General features: G+C 34.8%; 2 protein-coding genes across 2 annotated transcripts; both read left to right on the plus strand.

Annotated features, from left to right (window-relative positions):
* Nucleotides 1-4,381: 4,381 nt before the first annotated feature.
* Nucleotides 4,382-9,379, plus strand: LOC110095304 (protein argonaute 4B-like). Its single transcript, XM_028700087.1, has 15 exons — nucleotides 4,382-4,574; nucleotides 4,663-4,854; nucleotides 4,910-5,067; nucleotides 5,153-5,289; nucleotides 5,631-5,728; nucleotides 5,814-5,905; nucleotides 6,456-6,615; nucleotides 6,734-6,850; nucleotides 6,938-7,045; nucleotides 7,864-7,926; nucleotides 8,012-8,125; nucleotides 8,210-8,375; nucleotides 8,516-8,628; nucleotides 8,718-8,855; nucleotides 9,230-9,379. The coding sequence occupies exons 1-15, from the start codon at nucleotides 4,470-4,472 to the stop codon at nucleotides 9,377-9,379; spliced, it is 1,911 nt and encodes a 636-aa protein (XP_028555920.1). The 5' UTR covers nucleotides 4,382-4,469.
* Nucleotides 9,380-16,303: 6,924 nt separating this feature from the next.
* LOC110095298 (probable hydroxyacylglutathione hydrolase 2, chloroplastic) lies at nucleotides 16,304-23,996 on the plus strand. Its single transcript, XM_020820776.2, has 7 exons — nucleotides 16,304-16,342; nucleotides 18,323-18,446; nucleotides 20,433-20,533; nucleotides 22,343-22,417; nucleotides 22,512-22,610; nucleotides 23,387-23,534; nucleotides 23,653-23,996. Exons 1-6 carry the CDS (start codon nucleotides 16,304-16,306, stop codon nucleotides 23,531-23,533), a joined length of 585 nt encoding a protein of 194 aa, XP_020676435.1. The 3' UTR covers nucleotide 23,534; nucleotides 23,653-23,996.
* Nucleotides 23,997-24,659: the final 663 nt, after the last annotated feature.

The raw sequence follows: 24,659 nt of genomic DNA on the forward strand, positions 1-24,659 counted from the left end.
TGCATGCTCTCATTTTTGTTCAAAATGATTTGGTTTGCTCGGAGACTGGCTTGTTGTTCATCATCTACATGCCGAGTTTCGTTAAAAATTGCCGGACCTTGTTAAAATTTGCCGGTCTTCATTCCTAAGTAATTTTGTTCATAATCTGCTGTTGTGCATATCACGGTAAGGAAGACATTAACGGGAAGGAGAGAATTGGGATTTATACATTACCGTGATAAAATAACAAGATGGCAAAAAAGGTGAGGAAGACATTACAGCGGCCTCAGATGGAGGAAAATCGCGAGACGTCCAGCGAAGGAAATTTGCGAGACTCAGCGGCAATGGGGATTTCGACAGGAAGAAGTTCGTCCGGTACAGGTGCGAAGGAACTTTTATTTGGTACGTTCACTGGACCAGAGGAAGGTTCGGTTTTAGGCAAAAAAGTGCCTGTACCGAGTTTTTTTTAAAAAATACCTAGTTTTTTGAAAAAACTCGGTACAGGCCTTTTTTGCCAAAAACCGAACCTTCATCTACATCCAGTGAACGTACCTAATAATTACTCGGTGCTGCGAAGACAGGTTTGGGGCGGGAAAATAGACGTCGTGAGGAAGGCGTTAGATGGAGCGGTAGAAATGATATAAATTATGGATTTGAGTGGTATATATGTAATATTAATGTATGAGGTGTTAGATATGTAAAATACTAAGTATATAGTGATATGTATGTAAATTTCCCTAATTTCAACTGAACTGAGCGTTTCAAATGGTCGTATGGTATGGTTACCTGGCGGCGCATGTTAAGCTTTTCGCGCCGTATAATAAGATGGGTCAATGGCTCAATGCTCTAACCATAAGCAGCAAGTAAGAGTGTGCAGCAAAGTTTCTTCTTCTTCATTTTCCTCCTTAGGTAAAGACCTTCGTGCTTCATCGAGAAGAACTTCTAGGTTTTTCTTGTTTTCTCCTGAATGTTTTAGGGATTTGTGTTCATCTTTATCGCATTGCTATTACGACTTTACGAGGTTTTTTTTTTTGTGATTCTAGCTCTGTAAGAAATGATCTGCAACTGATACTTTTAGAGTTGCAGTAATCTTTTGAGTAAACGGCTTGCATTTTCAGTAAAAGTGTATTACCTAGTTGCTTGATGGTCTTCCTCTTAGTACTAACTTCTTTGTTGCTTTTCTTCAAAAAAAAAAATAAATAAACTTCTTTTTTGCTTGAATGCTTTGCTAGTTCTTCGATCAATGCATTTATTGTGTTGAGTACGAAGTATTTAACATTCACGCTTTCGATTTGAAAAAAAAAAAAACTTATTTAAGGAATGTTAATTGTTATATATCACATGATAATCTTCCAAAATTACTATCAAATTCTTTTATATTTGGCCAACATATTTAGGTATCCAGTAGCATAATGTTTTAGAACTTCAGGCCTTCATCCATCATCTTCATCATTAGCGTGATACATCACAAAAAATCGCCTTAATGGAGCACGATTCTTGAGGCAATTTTGAATGGAAGCTTTCAAAATTAAGTTTAGGATTATCCAAACTCCAATTTCAACAAACTTATAGCCGAACTGAGCATCTCAATGAGATAAATTGAACGACACCAAAATTAGTCCAATCCAAATCCAAATAGACCCAAATCAAGGCTTTGAAGCATATTTGAAAACTTCAGGACACTTATTGGATGATCAAATGATATCTAAATATGACATGTTTATAGTTGAATTGAGCGGATCGACGAGGCTAACTCAACAAGCTTAAGATCACTTAATTCTGACATCATTAAAGCACTTACATGCTGAAGAAATGATTTATGATTGAGGAAATTAATGCAAGATGTCTGATAGAGTGTTTCAAATTTGCTCCAGATTTTCTTCATATTTATTGAATATGTCTCTCCAAAAAATCTATAAATAGTCCCGCACTTCCCACATGAAAGGGAGTTTGAACCCTTAACTAGAGAGGGAAGAGAGCTCTGAGACTTGAAAATTTTGAAGACTCCACTCAAGTGCAAACCCCAGCGAACCTTCGCCATCAGACCTCTGCCAAGTCACCATCAGACCTTTGCACGACCTTCGTTGTTTGACTTTCGTCGGCCGACAATTGACTCTCGGACATCAGCTCAACTACCACCATCGAATTTTCACTGGCCAAGCACTGACCTTCGGACATCTGCCCAACCTCTGCCATTGGACTTTCGCCAACCGACCACCACCAGCAAACTCTCGCAAGTTGAATTCCACAGGACTTTAGCCTTCTAACCACTATCATTGGACCTCCGCGAGGTCGTCGCCACCAGTCTTTTGCCTAGTTGCACCACTGGACCTCCACTCGGCCGACACTGTCGAACTTTTCCCTGCTGACCATCACCGTCGAACTTTCACATGTGGTTAGTGACCGTCGAACCTTTGCCACCCCATCCCCATCGACCATGGTCCTCGGACCTCTGTTGCCTGATTACAATCCCTTCATCATCGTTCGACTATGGTTTCTCCGCCCTCCGTCGGCTGACTCTGATCCTTCTGACTGCTGTCGTCCAACTCCGATCCCTCCGACCACCATCACTGGACTACGGTCCCTCCGACCTTTGTCGTCCAACTACAATCTCTATAACCACAGTTACCCGGCTATGGTCCCTATGATCTCCTTCACTCGACTACGGTCCCCCTCTGACCACCTTCGCCTGACTACGGTCTATCCGACCTCAACCACTCGACTAAGGTCTCTCAAACCACCATCCCCCAACTACAGTCCCTTCGACCTCTATCGTCCAACTACAATCATGCCGACCAAATGAACAGGCCAATAATATCTTAAGAATAACTCTCATGCCATTGGATTCTTCCAACTCCAACCATGTAATGTGATTTATACGATATCTATTTACTACATTGTATCAACGCCTTCCCCTGAGAAAAGACGTCATTTGCAATTAATGATAAATGCTAGTGGAATTATTTCAACTTAATGAGGCCCACTTGTTTTTCCTTTTTTCAAAAATTTTTATGTAAATATTTTAATATCTCTTATGATTCTTGCACCCCTCTCTATTATGTGTGTATGTGCTTGATCTGCGTACAAAATTAGGATGTTAAACTCTATATCTTTCTACCGCCGCAAAAATTTTAGCACACAACAAGGGGCATAATGGTCAACATGCATCACAAAAACGATTTGGCATATTTTATTCATCTTTCAATCTACTAAACAATTAAAAAAAAAAAGCAAATCAAAGCACAGCTAAATATAGCTATGGTTCTTAACTACCATAAATTAAATTGATTCATTGATTTGGACATATCTGTGTGAGAAGGCACTAGATGTCTAAATGAATAAATCAACTTTGTTGCTTGTAGGCAAGAAATATGACTAAATTTAACAAAATGTGCTTTAATTTAGTATATTTTAATTGTTTGGTGGATTGAAACAAAGATGAAATATGTCACATCATTTTTAAGATGCATGTTGACCATTATGCTCTTGACGATGACGATGGATGAAGCCCTCAAGTTTCTAAAGTTTTATGCTATTGGATAGCTAAATTGGTTAGCCAAATATAAAAGAATTTGATACTAAGTTTAGAAGATTATTATGCGACATGTAACAATTAAGATTCCTTAAACAAGCAATTTAGCTATCCAATAGCGTATATATATATATATATATTATTTAAAATTAAGTGGTTCGTTTGTAAATCCCTTAAATTTTTATATAGGATATCTTCATTAAAAATTAATCAAGACGAATTCTGAAGCTAACAAATTTGCTTTGAGATGAGTAAAATGTACAAGTAATATATAAATTCAAGTGTTAGATAGTTAATATATCTAGAAATTTTGTGGCATTTATGTAAATTCATTTGCATGCCAAGTGCTCACACGGTATCGTTGCCATCACGATGCATGTTAGTCTTCTCTACTATGATCTTTAGTTGGATCTTTAGAATCAATTTATTCTCGATCATAAAGCCAAAAATGGTTAGGTGTCTTTTTTTCTTTTTTTTTTTTAACTTAAAACCCTCCATGCTATATGTACAGGGTCTCAATCTAAAAATCACCATATTTATTTCTCTTTTCATGTTTTTGATTTATTTTCTGACGTAGAAGTTGGATGTTTTGTTTTTAATTTAGAATGGTTTAAATAATCTCTTTTTAGTTACCATAATATTTGATTGATTACCTTTTTTTATTGATTACTGATTTTTCTTTGTATGAATCAACAATGTGATTGGGTATCTAACATATTCCTTCCCATGAATGCAAAATGATTATCTACTGCCAATTTGTGCATTTCCGAATGTTATATGCTGATCAGTTAATCACTCTCACATTTCCTCATAATGTCTCTAGATTATTCATTTGACAACCATGGAACCTGATAGTGCTTCCAAGAAAGGAAAGGAGCTCCCTCTTCCTCGATTGATACCCCCACATGTTGTTCCTTTGAAGGAAAATGGTTTCCCTCTCAAGAAGAGAAGAGTTCAGATGGCAAGACCAGGACTTGCAGAGAAAGGCCAATCGATAGCTCTATTAACAAACCATTTAAAATTTTCTGTCCAAAATATAGATAAACACTTCTTTCACTATAGTGTATGCTATCTTCCCATGAAGTTCTTGTATTTTATTCGGCAGTGCAATTGTTGTTCATGGCATAATGATGTTGTTATTACTGATGAAGGTTAACCTGAAAGATCAAGACGGCCAACCTATAGGTGGGAAGGGTATTGGAAGGAAGGTTATTGATGAGATGGAACGAACTAATAAAACTGAGCTCGGAAATAACGGGCTTGCCTATGATGGTGAAAAGGCTTTGTTCACAATAAGCCGTCTACCTCAGATAAACAATGAGTTCCCTGTTATGTTAGATAACATTCCAATTTATGTTATATTTTATTTATACTTCATGTAAATGAAATCTTATCCACCTATTTGATTTTCATGTGAAGCATAGATTATGGGGAAAAACGTTTAAAGTTGAGCTTAGCTTAGTTGCTAAAATTCCCATACAATCCATTGAGAGTTCTAGTTATCAAGAAGCATTGAGAGTTCTAGTTATCATGCTAAGGCAGCACGCAGTAAAGAAGTACTTATTGCAAAGTGATTATATTTTTTTTTTATGTTGAAACTTATATTTGAATCACAGTATCTGTTCTGTTCTATTTCTGTAGAGGTTGTCATCTAGTTCGTCGGTCCTTTTTCCATGATAATCAATCCAACTATACAGATTTGGGTGGCGGTGTAATTGGTTGTAGAGGTTTTCACTCAAGTTTGCGTCTTGTGCAAGGTGGCCTTTCCTTAAACATTGGTAAGCTCTTGATCTCACCATCAATATCATTCTTTTGCTTGTACTGAATAATTGGGAAATTCATATACTTACCACTTTATATCATCATATTTACATATCTAACATTCAAAACATTAATATTACATACATATCACCCTATATTATTTTAATATCAAATATGTCACTCATATTTCCTTTCTACCACTCATATATTTCATTTCTACCGCTCATATTCGATATGAAAATGAACTATGTGTGGTATGCATGTAATATTAAAGTTTTAGGTTTTAAGTACGTAAATAGAGAAATATATGATGATATGTATCTAAATACTGTAGGCTTGAACTATTCTGTTACTGCAGATGTTTCTACCACCATTATTGTTAGACCAGGGCCAGTAATTGACTTCCTTATTGCCAACCAAAATGTGAGGGATCCTTTACAAGTTGACTGGGGAAAAGTAAGTTGGTGGCCTTCAATACAATCTCACATAATGGGAACTTGTTTGGTAAGAGTGGTGATTTGCTGCTCAACCTGTTATGCAGGCGAAGCGGACGCTGAAAAATTTACGAGTAAAGATAAGAGACATGGAATGCAAAATTACTGGTTTGAGTGAACTTCCATGCAACCAGCAAACGTAAGATTTCTTCTCGTGAATTTTTTTGGTAAATTGTTTGCCTTTATTGTGATGCTTGACTTCTAAATTGTGCTAAACCTCTTCTTTTTATAAAACATACTTGAGTTTGCTCTATATCTTTCATCCGGACATTATTTTTCTGGGATTTTTACATACATAACACCTAAAACTATTGAAAATACATATTTAACACCTAAACTTTTATATTTACTAATATACCACCTAAAATTTCTTTTTCCTTCTATTCTACCACTCCATTCAAGCGTGAGATACTTGTATTCACTGTAAAAGAATGCCATTGACAGGGAAGACAGTCGTTGATAGTGATTTTTGATGGAAGGTTTAAACGGAATGTTAGAATTGATTAAAAGAGTGGTTTTAGACGGTATATTAGTAAATATAGAAGTTTAGATGTTAAATATGTATTTTCAATAGTTTTAGATGTTATGTATGTAAAAATTCCTATTTTTCCCGGTTAACCTTCACATTCATTTTATGGCTTACTCTATTCCTCATCTTACTTCAACTTATTCTGTTATCAAACCTGTAGGTTTACATTCAAGCCAAAAGGTGATTCTGAGGTAAATGCTATGGAGATAACTGTCTATGAATACTATGTGAGCCATCGTAGGACACCATTGAGCTATTCTGCTGATCTCCCATGCATTAAAGTCGGGAAGTCTAAGAACCCCGCCTATTTCCCGATTGAGGTTTATTTTGCCACCTTGATTTTGATTTCAGGTCCATTTATTGTTCGTCTTTCCTTCAGATAAATGCAATTTATTTCTCATGCTTATGAACTTGGATTTTGTAATTGCAATGTTTTAGGTCTGCAATCTGGTATCTTTGCAAAGATACACAAAAGGACTGACAGTTCAACAACGAGCTTCTTTTGTGGAGAAATCAAGGCAAAAGCCTCAAGAAAGAATGTCATCCATAACTAATGTGGGTTTTCTTGATCTTTGCAACATTCGTTTAACCTAAATCACTTTCGTAAATGTTTCAATTAATTCCTTCCTTTTTCTTTGTTAGGCCTTGAAATATATGAAGTATGATAGTGACCCTATGTTACAAGTATGTGGAGGTTCCATCAGTCTCGACTACACTCAGGTTGAGGGGCGTGTTTTACAACCACCTAAGGTTGTTTGTTCATATTTTTTTTTGGTATTTGATGTTGTTATTTCTAAGAATTTGTTCTGCGTGCACTATAACTTCTTTCGTGTTTTGTTCTTTCAGAAAATACCCGGTTCATTCTTTTTAAATTATTGAGAAAAGAGCTAAATTGGTCCCTCAACTCTTTGTGAGGGATCAAAATAGTCCCCAACTTTTTTGAAGGATTAATTTAGTCCTCAACTCTTTAAAATGGGATATTTTTTGTGCTAACATTCAATGTTATAGTTAATGGTATTAAATGTAAGAGTATTTTGATCATTTTTAATTAAACATTTATTAAATGTAATTTTCAAATAATTATAATTTTTCTAAAAAATTTTATTAAACATTTCCTTAATAATAATTTTAGTTTTAATTTCAAAAAATTTTGTTATATTTTATAAAATATGATATTTATTGATTTAGAGAAATCAAATACAAATAGATGTCATTTTCAACTTAGTCACTCATATTTTATAAAATATGGTTTAAATTTTTTAAATTAAAAAACAAAATTATTATTTTTTTATTAAAGAAATATTTAATAAATTTTTTTAGAAAAATATTAATTACTTAAAATTTATATTAAATAAAATTTTAATTAAAATTTGACCAAATTACTCTTATATTTAACACCATTAACCCCAACATTAAATGTTAGGACTAAAAAAATCTAATTTTAAAGAATTGAGAGACTCAAAGAAGTTGAGGACCATTTTGGTCCCTTACAAAGAGTTGATGGATCATTTTGATCATTTTCTCTTAAATTATTTCTTAATTCATTTTTAGCATTTCCCTTGGTGCAGCTGATATTTGGAAATGGTGAAGAATTTCTACCAAGAAACGGCCGCTGGAATTTGTACAACAAGGTTCTTGTATCTTCACTATTTCACAGTGGCTTATTCTTCACAATGATATACTTTTGCTTCTAATGTTTTGTTTCTCTTTCTCTAGAAATTATTTACACCAATCGAAGTGGATTGCTGGGCCGTTGTGAATTTCTCTGATCGAAGTGACACAAACAGTATCATACACGACCTAATCACATGTGGAAGCATGAAAGGAATTGTATGTTTTCATGCTAGTTTCAAGCTTTTAAATATTGCCATTTTTAATTTGTCAGGTGTTAATTGACTATCATTTTGATGGCAGACTTTTAAACAGCCCCTTTTTGTTTTTGAGGAAAATCCTTATATGAGGAGGGCCCTTCCTGCAGCAAGAGTGGAGGATATGTTTTATCAAATCATGACAAATCTACATGAACCTCCAAAATTTATTCTTTGCCTTCTATCATCAAAGAGAAATTCTTTAATCTATGGTATGAAATTTCTCCTTAATTTACTTTCTATCTGAGAAAAAAATTATATTATCTATGGTGTGGATCTTGCAACTTTCAAAACTTCATGATGTTTTGAGTTGTTGAATCTATTTGATGGGTGGGCATACTATATATGGTAGGTCCTTGGAAGAGGAAGTGCCTTGTGGAATTTGGAATTGTGACACAGTGCATGGCACCCAAAAGAGTCGATAATCAGTATTTAACAAATTTGTTATTGAAGATTAATGCCAAGGCAGGCATTTGGTTGATACACTTCAGTTTTGCTTCACTCTTATTATTTTGAATCTGCTTTTATTTAAATATTAATACCTGACTTCACAGCTTGGTGGTATGAACTCCTTATTACAGCTTGAAAACATTACTGCTTTTCCTATTGTCTCAAAGGCTGCTACTATAATTTTGGGAATGGATGTTTCTCATGGTTCTCCTGGAAGATCTGATGTTCCATCAATTGCTGCAGTAATGTTCTGAGCATGCTTATAATTAATTCCTTTACAAGGGATATTTTAGTAATCTTACCTTTTTTAAGTTTGAGAATGATGGCTAGCATTTTACTTGCAATTTGTTTTCATACGTTTCTATCTGTCAAGTACACATCTAATTAAGTGTATATATAGATTGAGGTTTCGTTTGGGACAGCTTTCGTAATGTTTTTTTAAGTAGCTTTTAAGTATAAAAAATTTAATTTTTATATTAAAAAATTGCTTTAAGAAGTAGTAAGAAAACCGTCTTAAATGAAGCCTCACTGATAGATAGTTTTGTATTTATTTTCCTTCTGTTTTTATGTGCTTGATGTCTTATGATGCTTTTTGGGTTCATGACTCCCATGATAGGTCGTCAGTTCAAGGCAGTGGCCATTGATCTCCAAATACAGAGCATCAGTTCGAACACAATCACCTAAGGAAGAGATGATTGATTCCATATTTAAACTAGTTTCTCGTGCTGATGGTAAGGGCACTTACGATGATGGAATTATTCGGTAAGCATTTTTATGATACTTAAGTTTTTACTCTTCTGAGTTAATGTTTTTTTTTTTCGGAAAATTTGAGAAACTAGCCCAATTTCATTGATATAAATTTAATTAAAAAAGGGAAAGCCCAGATCCAATTCAAACAAGGAATACATCCAGTAAGAGCTGCATCAAAAATAAAAAATGCGCAAAAAGATAAATTAAGAGAGTAAAATTCTCGGTAAAAATCAAAAGATTTGGAAATAAATAAAAAAACCCAAATAATACAAGAAAACCAAGGAAGGAGTAAACTGAACTGGACTCATTCTGGTTATAATTTATGTTTTTAAACCGACTACTTTGAGCATTAGCTATGTCTATTTTATGTCTCATTCATCGTCTTTTTAATATGACGTCTTCTAAACTACAGTGAAGCTTTTGTCGAATTTTACTTCAGTTCTGGGAAAAGAAAGCCCGATCAGATTATTATTTTCAGGTAAATTTCAGTGCTATGATGTAGCTCTTATACTATGTTTCATCTGCTATAATCATTTATCTTTTAGGTCTGCTGGTCTTTTTATACCTCGTTTCTCTTGATTCATGTTCTGTGTATTAAGTCTTAATTCTGCAAACCTTGATTAGGGATGGTGTTAGTGAGAATCAGTTCGACCAGGTTCTTTATGTTGAGCTAAATCAGATTAAAGAGGTAATTTTGTTTTGCAACATACAAATGTTATAATCCAGCTAATTCATATATGTAGTTTCCTGGAACAAGTTATTTAATTTTGCATTTATTTTTTGTTAAAATATTGAATATCAACTGAAAGTTCATTTGATTGGATACAAATCTCGAGGTGCTATTCAAATGAAAAACTTCTAAAATTATACTCGGGATCATCCTAACTCTGATTTCAACAAATTTTTAATTGAACCAAACATATCAACAAAACAAATTCATTGGCACGAAAAGTGAACCAATTTGAGATCACTTTTTCATGAAGTGTTTTGAGATGTTAGCTAGATTTACCAAAATGTCACAATAAAAAAATTATAGATAAACATCCATTCTCTAGATGAAGGGGACTAAGGATTAGATGGAGGTGAGAGCTTAGATATTTAAAGAACCTTAGAGCACTATCCAACCACTATTGTCAAAATACTACCATTGGATCGCTAATGACCCAACCATCACTATCAGACTACCACAATTGGACCACCACCTTATGACCACTTTCGCCGAATTGTTGCCTCCTTACTATCATCTCCCAACTACATTCTTTGACTATTATTGACAGACTACAGTCTCCCATGATCCCATCCACTGTAGTCAATTATAGTCGCCTAACCACTTTCGTCTGACTAAAGTCCCCCAACCACCCTTACCTAGCTACGGTTTTCCAACCACGGACCAACATCAACTATGCTGCCACATCCCAAGTCCGGAAGTCGGTACACCTCGATAACACGGGATGCGATGAAAGAATATAAATATATGTGATGAGGACATCTGATTGTGGAAAGTTTATCAGAGAAGAGGCCGAAGATCTACGACCATGATTGGACCACTTTATTTTTTAGTTATTATTTGTATTTGATTTATTTATGCATTTTCTCTTTTTAACCCTCACTTGAGGGAGTAGGTTCATGTGACCCCAGGGGGCACATTGGTCTTTAGAGTTGTTATTATATTTTGGCTATTTATAGCCCCCCTTCTCCTCTTTGGAGGATGATGATTATTATGAGAAGAAAAATTCTGCACTTGGTGTTTGAGAGCTTGAGAGTTATTGTGAGAGTTGAAGTCCCTATGTGAGGGCAATGTACTATCCATCAGCCGCATGAAGCATCTAGGCTTGTGGTCCGTTTCCTTCCCCATCTTCTTCTTCTTATTTCTCCTAGTCGCCACCCCATCCTCCTTTCTTTTTCCCTGGGCCGAAATTCCCCACCTAAACCCTAAGCCGACCCCTACGTTTCCCCTTCTTCCCTTGGCCGAACTCCACCGCACACCCTAGGCTGACCCCCATCCAACCATCGGCCCCACCTCCCTTCCCTAAGCCGCCAACCCCATCAACCCTCCTCTTGGATCCAAATTCATCCAAGCATTTATTACTTTTCTAAATTATCTCATTATAAATTTGGAAGTTCAATTAATTCAAATTTGAATTTATTTGAATTTGAAATTTCTTCCTTAAATAAAATGAAAAGGTTCCTCCAATCAAGGCCATTTAAATTTGAGTTTAAATTAAAGAGATAATTGTATTAAATTCTCTTTCTTAATTTAATTTGGCTTAAATTGGCAACTCATTTAAGCCCATTAATTCCCTCAAATCTACATTAAATCATGTGAACCCCTTCCCTTCCTCTCTTGGCCACCCCCTCCTCTCTCTCTCTCATCTACTTATGAGATCCATTAAAGCTCCCCAATCAATCCATCAATTCCCTATCTAATTGCCCCCCTCCCTGAAAAACTTCTAAAATTATACTCGGGATCATCCTAACTCTGATTTCAACAAATTTTTAATTGAACCAAACATATCAACAAAACAAATTCATTGGCACGAAAAGTGAACCAATTTGAGATCACTTTTTCATGAAGTGTTTTGAGATGTTAGCTAGATTTACCAAAATGTCACAATAAAAAAATTATAGATAAACATCCATTCTCTAGATGAAGGGGACTAAGGATTAGATGGAGGTGATGTGGACCTCCGAAAGAGCACCGTGCGAACGGGTCTATTGGAAAGGACAGATTGAATCGTGCATACGACAAACCATTGAGGATAGAGGCTCTCGCCAACACACCCCGATGGGTAATAATATACACAACCTAATCACGGGTTTCCCCCACCCGATATGACAGCTCGAGTGGGGTTTTAGTAGATGTGAGGCCAAGTTTCCCACGGGCGCAAGCCCCCGTGGTTAATTACATCCCAGGCCGAAGCCCGAGAAAACTCTCGATTAAGGATCATACATTATCCTTTTCTAAAATGGGATTGGCACGAGAGTGACTAGAAAGTTCCTACTCAAAGGGAAGAAGTGGCTCAAGTGGCTTAGTCAACATGCAAGGCTCAGATCCACACTCGGAGGGAATAAGGCAGTTGAGGAGGAAAAGAAAATCATGCACTCAAAACATACAGAGAGAGAAAGGATAGAAGTGGCGCCATCTATATGACGCAGATAAGCAGGATTTATAGTCCCTGAAGAGAAGGGACCTACCCACTATTTAGGCATACTACTAGACACCCGATGTAGTAGCCCTGAACCCTAAATCTAAGATGGTTTTAGTTTTTTTTTTTAACTTAGAGTATTACCAATTTTATTTATTAGTCATTAATAGATTAAGACACGAATCATAGGAAAATGTGTCACTAAGTTTTCTATGTTTTAAAGTCTCTATCCTAAAAGGAACATGCACCCTAAGTCTATGTTATCAAAGACTCAGTCCTTAATTTTTGTTCTTAGGTGTCACCAAAATTATCGGACGAAAAAGAAGTTTTTCTAACCCTTAGAACAACCTCGCAAGACACAGAAAAGCAAAGGGTTGTATTAGCTAGAGCACGTTCTATAGTATGAGCAAATAATAGCAAAAATGGAAATGCAATTGAATAAAAAAAAAAAAGAAACGTACCTTTTTGTTATGTGCACATCGGGTGGGTCACTTGCTATTTGGGTTCTAGTTTTTGCGAGCATTCCTTCTTAAAGCGTAAATAAAAGACCGACAAAAAGACTAAAATCAAAGCAGAAGACAACTAAACGCAATAGAAAGAAAAGAATAAAAAAAAGGAATGTAGGCATTGTTATTGTTGGACACACTTCTTTGAAGTCAAGTGTGCCACTAAAACGACCTTTATCCCGATTCAATGTGATATGAATAGGGAGGAAGGAGTTTTGAATGTCGTTTGCTGTCCCCACGTTCCAAACAAATCACTCAAATAATACCCAACTCAAATAACCAAAATACTTTCTAAATAAAGCTCAAAGTGATGAAAGAGGAACAAGTTCCCAAAACTAAAACCAAAATAAAGCTTTCAACTCACATTTATCCAAAAAAAAATAACTCAATTCTGGAAGTAAACATAAAGAGAGAAAAAACAATTCAAATACGAAGTATCATTTTGTTCTAAAAAGACACTAGCGAGCCTCCAACACGAAGCAAAACATGAAAATCTAAATCCCAAAAACAACTTATAAAACCTCCAAACAAAACAACCCCAAAACCCTTCTTTTTTTTTTTTCTTTTTTTTTTATAAGAAACCCCCAAAGCCTTATCCGACACAAAATCACCGAGTGCTCTTATATTTGGCGTGGGGTGTAAATCCATGAAAATCTTCTAACAAGAAGTTTTCATGAGACCTTCCGCTATAAAACATTCACAAAGCATTTCTCGATGCAAAACGATTCACAAAGCTTATCGTAAAATTTCTCAATACAAAATAATTCGTAAAGCTTTCCAACTCCTAATAATAAGCTTGTTCTCATGTCAGATATACAAAACTGTCAAAAAGGTTCAAAGTAGATATCATGATATTAGAAGGACAGAGTGAAAATTTGTTGTCGATTTATTCTCCAAAACTCGAGAAATGTTTCAGTGTAATTCAAATTTACATATAATTCATCGTCAAAACAATTTGGGAAGTAATTCAAATATTTCCGCATCAAGTTTGTTTCTAAAAAAAAAGGTTTAAAACCCAATTCATGTCAAAATCTGCATTCGTTTCTCACAAAAAAAAAATTAACAAAAGCTCCATAAAAGTTGTAGGAATTCCCACAAAAAAGAAATAAAAGATTCTTCAAAGTGCCACAGGTATCATTGTATGAAAACAGTAAGAAAGCCCTCAAAATCTGCACTTATTCGTTTACAAAAATAGTTTAGGACTCGAATCAAATCACAAAAACTGCACTTATCCTCGTACAATGTCATTGCACAAGAAAATCAAGAGCTAAAACATCTATAGTATCAAACCTTTCACATCACATAAAGAATCGACCTTGGTGCAAATATCTGATATTCAAAACACAGGCTCTTTCATACAATACCATGTACAACAAATCAACCTCTTGCTATTTTCGAAGAGATAAAGTAACCATCTCTTTCTCAAAACCTATATAATTGGATTTAAAGAAATCTTCTCAGGTTTTTAACACAAACCTTCATAGCCTTTGTAATAAATAAGTAACAATGATGTACTCATAAGAAAATCCACAAAGTTTTCACATTGAATGAATATCAGCAATGCGACAGCAAGTTTGTTTTATATAAAGGCTCCTAATTCATTCCGTCATTGAAAAAAAAAACAAGTGGAATTAAAATATGTGAGTAGGCAACCAAGTGGAACAATTTCTTGTAGCAGCAATCAAAATTGATGAAAGTGGCAATACATAGGTGCTCATCAATACTTACAAATAGCTCGTTAAGATAACACCATGCCTACAAAGTGTAATCATACATAATAGATTTCCTACTTACGGCTCTAGGAATTCAAATATACCATAAGCTTTTTAACAATGAACGTTGTGCTTATCAGATCGCAAGAAAGCCATCACTTTATAATGCTGATCTTCCACTCTCAATTGCTACCACAATGTTATTAAATAAATAAATAAAGAGCATGATATACATGCTAAAAAAAAACGTGATTCATGGAATACGAAATTATTTTTTGGTGATACACAATAATACCATCTCATGGTTAAATTCAACAGGAGTCCTCCATGCTAACTATAATAATTTCATCACAAACAATAGCAAGGGAAGATAACCAAATTTTATTCAATAGCACTATGGATATCCAATGCTATGTCACTAGCCATATCTTTTACGTAGAAGCAATAGAATGAGTTCAGATCATTATTTCATTGTAACCCAATTTCATCAAGATCTATGCGAGAAAATAAAAGAGCATCGTAATTCCTTGATACTAGCAAAGTCTACAAATAGATCAATAGGAGGAGGTCATGTCACGACTGTAGAAAATAGAATAGTGAACATAAGAAATGCATCCATTCTTTCAAGCACAATACACTTATTTTAAGCACCTTCCCTTTCATTGAATCAAGCTAAAAGAAACCACCCTACTCAAACTTTTTTTTTTTTTAGGAGAAATCTGATTTGGAAGACTCGCACAAGAAAACCCCATGAAGAGCAAGTTAATGTAATACCATATATGTATCCTTTAGTAACCAATCATGTATATGAGGCACAAATCATGACCGAGAGAGTCCCAACATATACTTAGAACTTAACTTTTTTTGCATAGAATCAATTTAGTGACAAATGCATAATTATTGGAACACATGCCTTAAACTCCAAACTCAAGTCTCATATTCTCAAAAGAAAATCAAATGGAGGCCTCTTTCTTTTAGAGGAAGCAAACAAATGCTTGGTTGAAATCACTAAAGTAATCTACACAATATTCTCATGAGATAATCAAAGTTACATGTGATAACTAACATAAATACGCACAATGAGGCATCTTGCTTTAGTTATGTGTGAAATAAAATATCATCCCTTGAGCATCCTCACCTTTACAACACTTAACTTAATTTTATACTTCTCTTTTAACGGTCAACTTGCAACTTTATAAAAATATAGAGGTAAATCACAGCAATATCAAATAAGTACATAGGTAATGTTAGCTTCACTATCATGATCACTACTGAATCTACAAAACTGATGAAGAAATTTACCATAGAAAAATTCATCACCGTCCACAGATATTACATTCTATGATCCCAATGGCTCTTTGATCACCACGAATAATTCCATACGAACTTTCCCTCAGCAAAAATGCTCACAAGGTGGATGCACTACAGCTGAAAAAAAATGTATCTTTATATATATATAAATTGTAGCTCTTCACGGTAGAGAAACAGGAAAAAGACCAACTAATCTGCTAAAATCCACGGTAGAGAAACAGGAGAAGCCTTTGCTCCATCCGCTCAAGATAAGGAAAAGCTGGACATGGAAGATTCACTGCCGGGGAGAGGAGTTCGAGTTCAGGTAGGGCAAGTTGGAGGCGAGTCGGTCGAAGGAGTAGGAGGCAAGGGGGGCTCGGGGTACTCCTGGCTCGCGTAAGAGAGAGATCGGAGAGGGGGGGACGAACTGAGAAGAACCCCGAGAGGGGGAGGACCATCCGGGGCTGGAATGGTATCTCCTCCTCGCCCGTTAATGACGAGATTACGCCATTAAATTGAAGTAACGGCTAGTATTTGAATTTAGATGAAATCTCTGTCGTTGGATTGTTTTATTGATTTGGGAACAATTTCAAGTCATGAGAAAGTCAATAGAGCCTTAATTTAAATTAGATTTGAGTTGAAATCAGGCTCGACAGAATTTAATTAATGAAATTAAACCAGAATCAATGCAAACTCTATTTGAATCGGGCTCGATGAGGCTCGATTGAATCAATTAAAGGCCCTCGAGGATGCTCGAGCTAAAATTGAGGTCAACACTTATATCCTATGTAATCATTAGGTGGAGGTCTGTATTGTGCTGTCACCTTTGAAGTTGATTTGTGCAAACTGAGCTGCCATACCAAAAGTGAACTGAAGTCTGATTTTAATAATAGTAACAGCATGATTTGCCTAAAAGGCTCGCTCATTTTTGCATCCTGGATTGGAATATGTATGTGGCTGTTTGAATCAGACCAACATAGAATGTTGGGTGATAAAGTGATGTAGACAAAGGGGGGGTCAACTCATCTCCAAAATAATATGAATTTTGGCTTCCCTTGAGTCTACTAGCTTAATCAAAATTGAGTTAGAATTTTAGCTCATTTATGAGCTAGATTTTAATTCATTAAATGGAACTAAAAGATAGCTCATTATTAGCTAAGTTTTAGCTCATATTTATCTTTTATTTAATGCAATTTTATTATAGTTTTTAATGTCTTCTTTTATGATGTATCTTGGGTTTCAAAAAGGGCTTTTGGAATCCCAAGATAGTTGTTTAGTCTTCCCATGTATGACTCCTTGGCTCCCACCAAGGTTTTTAATTTTTATTGCTTTTTGCCCCCTTGGATTCCGGCCGGCTGCTGGTTTCCCATGCTTGGGCTCCCTCCCGTGACTATGGCCCCTTGGTTCCCGTGCAACCTCCTTGGCTCCCGCGGCTACCACTTCGGTTCTTGGGTTTGGGATGTTTTTTTGTGAAAAGCAATTAAGTTTTTAATGTTTGTGATGTTTAAAATTCCTATGGGAATTTAATGTTAGTGTCTTTTTGTATTCCCTTTCATACATATATATATGGGGGACTTGTAATGTTTGAAAGTTAGTAAATTGAATGAAATGTGATTTTTGGAAAAGCTATAACCTGCGGGTTTGCTTTGGAAATCCTGCGGGCTCTTTCCACCCTTCTTTCTCATCCCCTCCGGAAATCTTGCGGGCTCTTTCCAACCTTTCTTCTCGGGCTTCTAACCTCTTTCGTCTCTCCGCAAGTGCCACTCCACCTGTATCCTTCTTCTCTAAGTGAAGCAACTTTAGGGTGTCTTTTATTTTATTTGGAGTCGTTTGTAAGAGTTTAAGTTATTAAAATCAACATTTATAGTTTTAATTTCCGTTGCTTAGTCTTATTTAAGTTACCTCTTCTTTTTGAGGTATTTTGTGTCTTCTTTTATATAGGAAGTCCATCTTTCTTTTCATGATCGAAAAATATTGGCTCCCCTATATTTTTTGATTGCATCATAAAGTCTAGAGTCTCTAGACTATATCTCTGAATATTAAAACTACCTTAGTATTGTACAATGCATGTAATTTTCTTCCTAAGTGGTATCATTTTGACAAACTAAGACTCATTTAAATTTTGCTGTTTTGGTTCCACGTATAATCATAGAACCAATGGGGATGATGAATGGTCTAATTTGAAAGAAGCTCAATTTGTTGGGGTTAAGCCACACATTGAGCACTTATATGGATTTATTTGATCTTAAGGAAGGTTTAACCTTTCCCTAGTTGATATTGTTTGATTAAAATCTACTGGGTATAGGTGATTGGTTCTCGCAAGGATAGGGATAGAATTCCTGGAATTGATATAGCTCTTGATGATGGAGATGCATGGATGTTTGCAGGTCATCAGGTGCTTGTAATGGAGACCCCTGGCCACACAAAAGGTAGGAGTTATTATTTTAACTTGCAAATTAGCAATTTATTCCCTTTCCAGCGGCTTTCTGAGCATTGGCCTGCAGCATACTTAAATTATACATTTTTTCTTTGGAGTGGAATGTGTCTCGAATGTATCTGAAAAATTATACATTTTTCTATGAATTATGCTAGCTTTATTTTATTCGTTTATTTTTCCTTTGGTGAGCGACACAATCTTGATTACTTGCATAACGGCATTTGTTCTAAGGTTTTAAACATTGAACTGATCTTTTTATGCCATCCCCTCGAACCTCAAGCAAGAGACAAGGTGCATGGTTAGTTTCCTTTGTGTGCGTGTATTACAAACGATCTATACTGTTTCCCTTAGTTACAAAATGATTTGATTCTTTTATTCTAGCAATCAATAATTCTCATAAAGTATTGAGATGTCCCTGATTAGTCACATTTGGTGATGTGATTGTACCAAAACTCTGCAGCCATGCTGCCATGTTATGCGGATGCTTGTTAGTATAGGAAAATATATTGTTTGGAATGTTTTCTATATTTAGTGAGCGATGTATATTGATTAGGTGTATCCTAGGATAACGTACTCATTCCCTCATTATATATAGTGGGATCTTTATTGAATAATACACTCCTTAATATTCTTCTCCTCTAACATTGTTTCAAAGTAGAGCTAATTCTAGACCCTTCGTATCACCAATCCCCACCACGGCCAAAGCCAAAATCTCTCCCCTATTCGACAACCGCATGCAAGCCTAACCCCACTTGCTCCACAACTACATGCAACTCAACTTCCTCCCTTTTACGCCTTATCAAATCCTTTGAATGATGTTGCAAAGCTCCACATGAATTACAAAAAGAGTTCTCATCTTTCTTTTCTTTCACTTTTTTTTTTCATTTTGTTTATGAAGAAACGGAAGGGAGGGGATGGATGTATGACAAACAGATATGATAGGATCGTTGCAAGGATTCACGCCTCATTTTTTCTGTTTTAGATTGTTTTAACTAAAATTCTATTTTGGATTTAATTTAGGTAGTTTGGTCAATAGATTTCAAAAATTGGTTGAGTTTAAATTAAATTAAATCTGGGAAAATTTTTTTAGAAAATCTTGGAGATATATGGGGATCAGAGAGAAAGGACTGATGGAGAGAGAACCACATGGAAACTTTGCTGATTTCTATATATTCTCTTTTTCTGTTAAGGAGAGGAGAGAAAAAAAGGGCAGGTGTGGACGGAGTATGTGTGAAAATTTAGGATTTATGTGGGAGAAGAAAATTGCAGAAATTGTTCTAAATAACAACAAAGTTGTTGGGGATTTGTTTTTCTAGTGCAAAAGCAACTAGAAACAAAAAAAATAGAGCAAAACAGAAGTAATTTTTCTCTGAACTGAATTTACTAAACCGAGTTAGAATATGCAGTGTAATAATGAAGATCAGTAGAAAGTTGGAGCAAAGCAAAGAAAAGATGCCAAATAGTGAATTCGCAAGCCCTCAAGCCATTAGTTTTGAATCTTCATGGTAAGAAAACTAGGAAGCCAAATCAAGGGTTGCTGCAATTCTTTATTTAATTCATAATAATTTCAATTATCCAATCAGTGATGAAGTTTCATGCATATTATCCTCTATGTAAAGAAAAGAAAATTCAAATTATGGATAACTTATCCCTATGCTTATCAAATTCGAACTAATAAAAAAATATAATTAAATAAATAAACAAAGTTCGGCTGTAAATGTTATTGCTCAAAAAAGCATTAAAATCGGATTAGTGTAGCTCATTTGTTACCTTCTTTGACTCTTTGGGGTTGCCCTATGAGAAATTGAGCTCGTCTTAATCGACTTATGGAATGGTTAAATCCATCATGTTTCTATTGAATGCATCTTATGATTGGTTTTCTTATGTTTCAGTTTCACAACCAATGTTCTTTTTATAACTAAGTCATTTCTCGAAAGCCCTAAATAATTTATTTATCACTTGTGAAACTTTTGAACAGGTCATGTAAGCTTTTACTTTCCAGGGTGTGGAGCAATATTTACAGGTGACACCCTCTTTAGCTTGTCATGTGGAAAACTCTTTGAAGGAAACCCTGAGCAGGTGATTTTTGTTTGAGCATCTAATGCCATCATGAGCATTTGCTCTGTTCAGGCAACCATGAGCTTGCTCTACAAATATTTGGATCATTCTTTTTGTTCCTTGTTATTCAATTTTTGTCTAGACTTATCAATAGTTTGACAAGTTCACTAGCATCAAAATTTGTTTTGATTGCTTTCATGTGTGTGCTAATTTTCTTACTGATTTACTTGTTGGCCATCTTGATTTTGAGGGTATAATTATCCATAATCCTCAAATATTATGTTAGTTATATGGATGCATATACGCCTGCTTATCTTGGGCTCATTAGTTACTCTGATTTCTAAGTTTCTTTCCAGCGCTAGATGCTATGAAGGGTTATGTAACATGTTGCAAGAATAGAAGAATTCTAACCGAACCTCAAGTATTTGTGATAAAACTAACTGTTGATTATGATTGTAATCATGATGTTGTGTTAATTATTTTTTTATGTGTTCCCCTAATATGAACTAATAAAAAGGGTCTTGTGGGATCCGAAAAATTCCATTTTGGAATGTGTGATCCCGGCCTCTCCATGTCATTCGTCAATTTTTCTTTTAAATATTTGTGTGACGACGATGATAGAGAGTTTTAACGAGATTAGGTTCCGGGGGAATTTTCAGAAGGCAGATTGGGTTTTAGATAAGACACTACCCAGAGATTTCGCCCTCATTTAGTGAGGGCTTTTTAATCTGAGTTCTGGTTTCCTTAATCATGATGTTGTTTTAATTATTTTTTTATGTGTTCCCCTAATATGAACTAATAAAAAGGGTCTATCATTAAATCTCATTTATTTGCATAATATTATTGATTTGTTTGAAGAATTGCTTTAATATGCCTCTTCTTTATCTATTTCTTCCATTTTAACAATTCTATCGCATCCTAGTATGTCATTTCACATAACTTTCTCACCACGCCACATGCGACTTGCTTGTCATCGCTCTCAACTAACATACTATATAGACATAGCTTACGTTCAAGCATGTTTCGTGCTCCTCATCTGGCAATAAGTCATGTGCTACCTTGTCGAGTAAGTTTTTCTTCTCTATCATAGGTAAAACCCTAGCCATCCTTATCCTTTGATTCAATCTCTTCTTTCCTTGAACAATTCATGTGACTTTTCTTGCGTCATTGGCCCCTTCTTTATCAATCCTGACCCTTCTTTATCAATCTCTTCCATTTTTACAATTCCATCGCATCCTAATATGTCGTTTCACATAACTTTCTAACGCCACGTGATTGACTCATCATCTCTCTCAACTAGCATGCTATATAGACTTCGCTTATGCTCGAGCATGTTCCATGCTCCTCATCTGATAATAAGTCATGTGCTACCATTGTCAAGTAAGTTTTCTTCTGTCTCTGCTCTTCGACTTAAAATTGTCTCGTGCCATTAATGATTTTCAAAACTAGCTCAAAATAAAAGTGCCTCAAGTTTACGATTGTAGAAAACCCAAATGGAATTGAATAACATTTTACTTGCTAATAATCATGGACATAGGAAGTGGGTAATATTCTGTATTTAAATTAAGAAACCATCATTCACAGTAGTTGCAGTCCCACACCCACTATGCTTTAAGCTTCATTTTTTAAACAACCTGATCCAATTTAAATGTAAGCATGGAAGTTAGATGTCACAGGAAGTTTAAATTACTCTTTGCATACCAGGTGTTATAATTGACTATTCAATGGCTGTTTGTTCTCAGCCTACACTATTTTCTTGAATGAGGTGTCTGTGTGATTGTTTTCTTTCAGCCAAGAATTTCATGAAGTTTTTTTTATCCTTCATTGCAGATGCTTTCTTCACTTCAAAAAATCATGTCCTTGCCGGATAACACGAATGTATACTGTGGCCATGAATATACTTTGGTATATAGTTTATTTAAACTTTAGAATTTTGTATTAATGTTTGGATGAACTTATCCTTATGTAAACTCATAACAGAATCATCAATTCTAAACAGAGTAATTCAAAGTTTGCCTTATCCATAGAACCCAAGAACGAGCATCTGCTAAAATATGCTGCGGAAATCTCTCAACTGCGCGGCCAGAATCTTCCAACGGTAATTACTCTTAATCTTTGCAGGCAATTCGGGATCAATATTATATATATATATATATATATATATGTCTGTGATGAGGCATAAGCATGAATAGATGAATGCATGTATGAAATATATATATATATATATATATTCTGTCAAAATATCCTTATTAAGGGTTTGTTTGGGGCAGCTTTTTTACTGCTTCTTAAAGCAGCTTTTTAGTACAAAAATTAAAATTTTTATACTAGAAAGCTACTTTAAGAAATAGTAAGAAACAGTCCCAAACGAAACCTAAGTTTGTATCATAATGGAGCTAATATTACTACTAGTATCATTGATTTCACATGTTATGAGTTATCCCTTGATACAACTAAATTATTAGATAACATAATTAAATTTGAAAAAAATAATTACAACTAAATTATTAGGTAAAGAATTTTATTTAATTATACTTTTGAATATCTAACAGTTTAATTGTATTTATCTTTTAGATTTAGGCTTCATTTGGGATGGCTTTCTTACTTCTTCTTAAAGAAGTTTTTTTAACTTTTGTACTAAAAAGTTGTTTTAAGAAGTAATAAAAAAGTCGTCCCAAACGAAGCCTTAGCTGTTCAGAGAGGTAAGATATTTGTGTGAAATTAAGGACTTGTATGATAAAATTAGGCCCATCCTCAGGATATCCAGACCTTTTTGTTCAAATAAAAGCAGAAATGCACTCTTTTTAACTGAAGTAGCCAATAATTTCTGCTAAATTGTAGTAAATGAGGCATTTTACTGTATCACTGATGTCTCAGATTCCAACAACACTGAAGAGAGAGAAGCAATGCAATCCATTTTTGCGAACCTACAGTGAAGAAATCCGGCACAGCTTGAACATACCACCCACTGCCACTGATGCTGAAGCATTGGGAATCATTCGCCGAGCAAAGGACAACTTCTAAGGTGCTTCTCAGAATTGATAAAGAAGCTATTTTATAGATTCTTGTGCATAAATTTTCTTAATTTGCTTGTATGGAATTGTTATACTCAAGAGTTCTTATTGATCAACTCTTCTTTGCAGTTGGAGTTAATTTCAATCTTGTTCTTTTTAACATAATGGTAAATTCTGGCAGCCTTTACTCCATGTTATTACGGGAAGAAAGTTGGAGAAATTATAATGTGCAGATATTAGACCGTTTGGAGACGAATTAGAATGTGCCACATCAACCGGTACACAACAAAAAAGTGAAGTGGCTCGCTCTGATTCACCTCTCTGGATGGCATCCATATCCACACAGAATAATATATCTGAAATATGATCACTTTACCATGTGTTTATAATGAAGTTCTCAGTTTGGTTGTTGCAGTTGTCTCTATAATGATGTAGGAGCCATTCCTCTACAGAATGGTAAGAATTTTTTTTTCTCTCCTCTTTCACTGTGTCTGCTTGGCGAGAGATTATTACGTGCGGAGTCTGGACAAAGAGAATTGTTCGGTTTTGTGACTGTGAACAGTAAAGCACAGTTACTGTTCAGTCACAAAACCAAACAATTCTCTGTGTTCGGACTCCGTATATAATAATCTCTCATGTTTGGCATGGGTTGATATTTTGTTGAGATTTTAGTGGAAATTGGGTTTTACAATTTTCTTTCTTATAGTTTAGATAATAAGATTTACATACATATATAATTTTTATGTATTTACATTTCAAATATCTAAATTTTATATTTATTTATATTACTCTCATATCTTTAAATTACATTAAAAATATTACTAATATTAACTTTCTTTAAGTGAAATATATCTTTTTCATCAGTATGTTTTGATACAATTGAGATATTAAAGAGCTATATAAGTAAATATAAGTATTTGAGTGTTAGATATATAAATTTTGAAAAATTGTGGTATTTATGTAAATTCCTCATATTTAATATATATATATATTTAGAAAAATTATGTGGTGCCATCATTTTTGCCCTCTCAATCCACATTATCTTTCTTCAATGCATTAAAATATGTATTTCCTTTTTAAAGCTACAATAAATGTATCTGTGGGCACCAAAAATGTAAACTTCATAGTGAAGATTC

Source organism: Dendrobium catenatum, unplaced genomic scaffold, assembly GCF_001605985.2.
Source record: "Dendrobium catenatum unplaced genomic scaffold, ASM160598v2 fragScaff_scaffold_1448, whole genome shotgun sequence".
Lineage (NCBI taxonomy): Eukaryota > Viridiplantae > Streptophyta > Magnoliopsida > Asparagales > Orchidaceae > Dendrobium > Dendrobium catenatum.

Bases quoted from the DNA above. Each gene is read 5' to 3' on its own strand.
- LOC110095298 (XM_020820776.2), top strand. From the start codon at position 16,304: ATGGAAGATTCACTGCCGGGGAGAGGAGTTCGAGTTCAG. The intron at 22,418-22,511 runs GTATATAGTTTA...AATTCTAAACAG, and splicing joins GTGGCCATGAATATACTTTG to AGTAATTCAAAGTTTGCCTT. The intron at 22,611-23,386 runs GTAATTACTCTT...CTGATGTCTCAG, and splicing joins GCGGCCAGAATCTTCCAACG to ATTCCAACAACACTGAAGAG.
- LOC110095304 (XM_028700087.1), top strand. From the start codon at position 4,470: ATGGCAAGACCAGGACTTGCAGAGAAAGGCCAATCGATAGCTCTATTA. The intron at 5,068-5,152 runs GTACTTATTGCA...CTATTTCTGTAG, and splicing joins AGGCAGCACGCAGTAAAGAA to AGGTTGTCATCTAGTTCGTC. The intron at 5,906-6,455 runs GTAAGATTTCTT...TCAAACCTGTAG, and splicing joins CTTCCATGCAACCAGCAAAC to GTTTACATTCAAGCCAAAAG.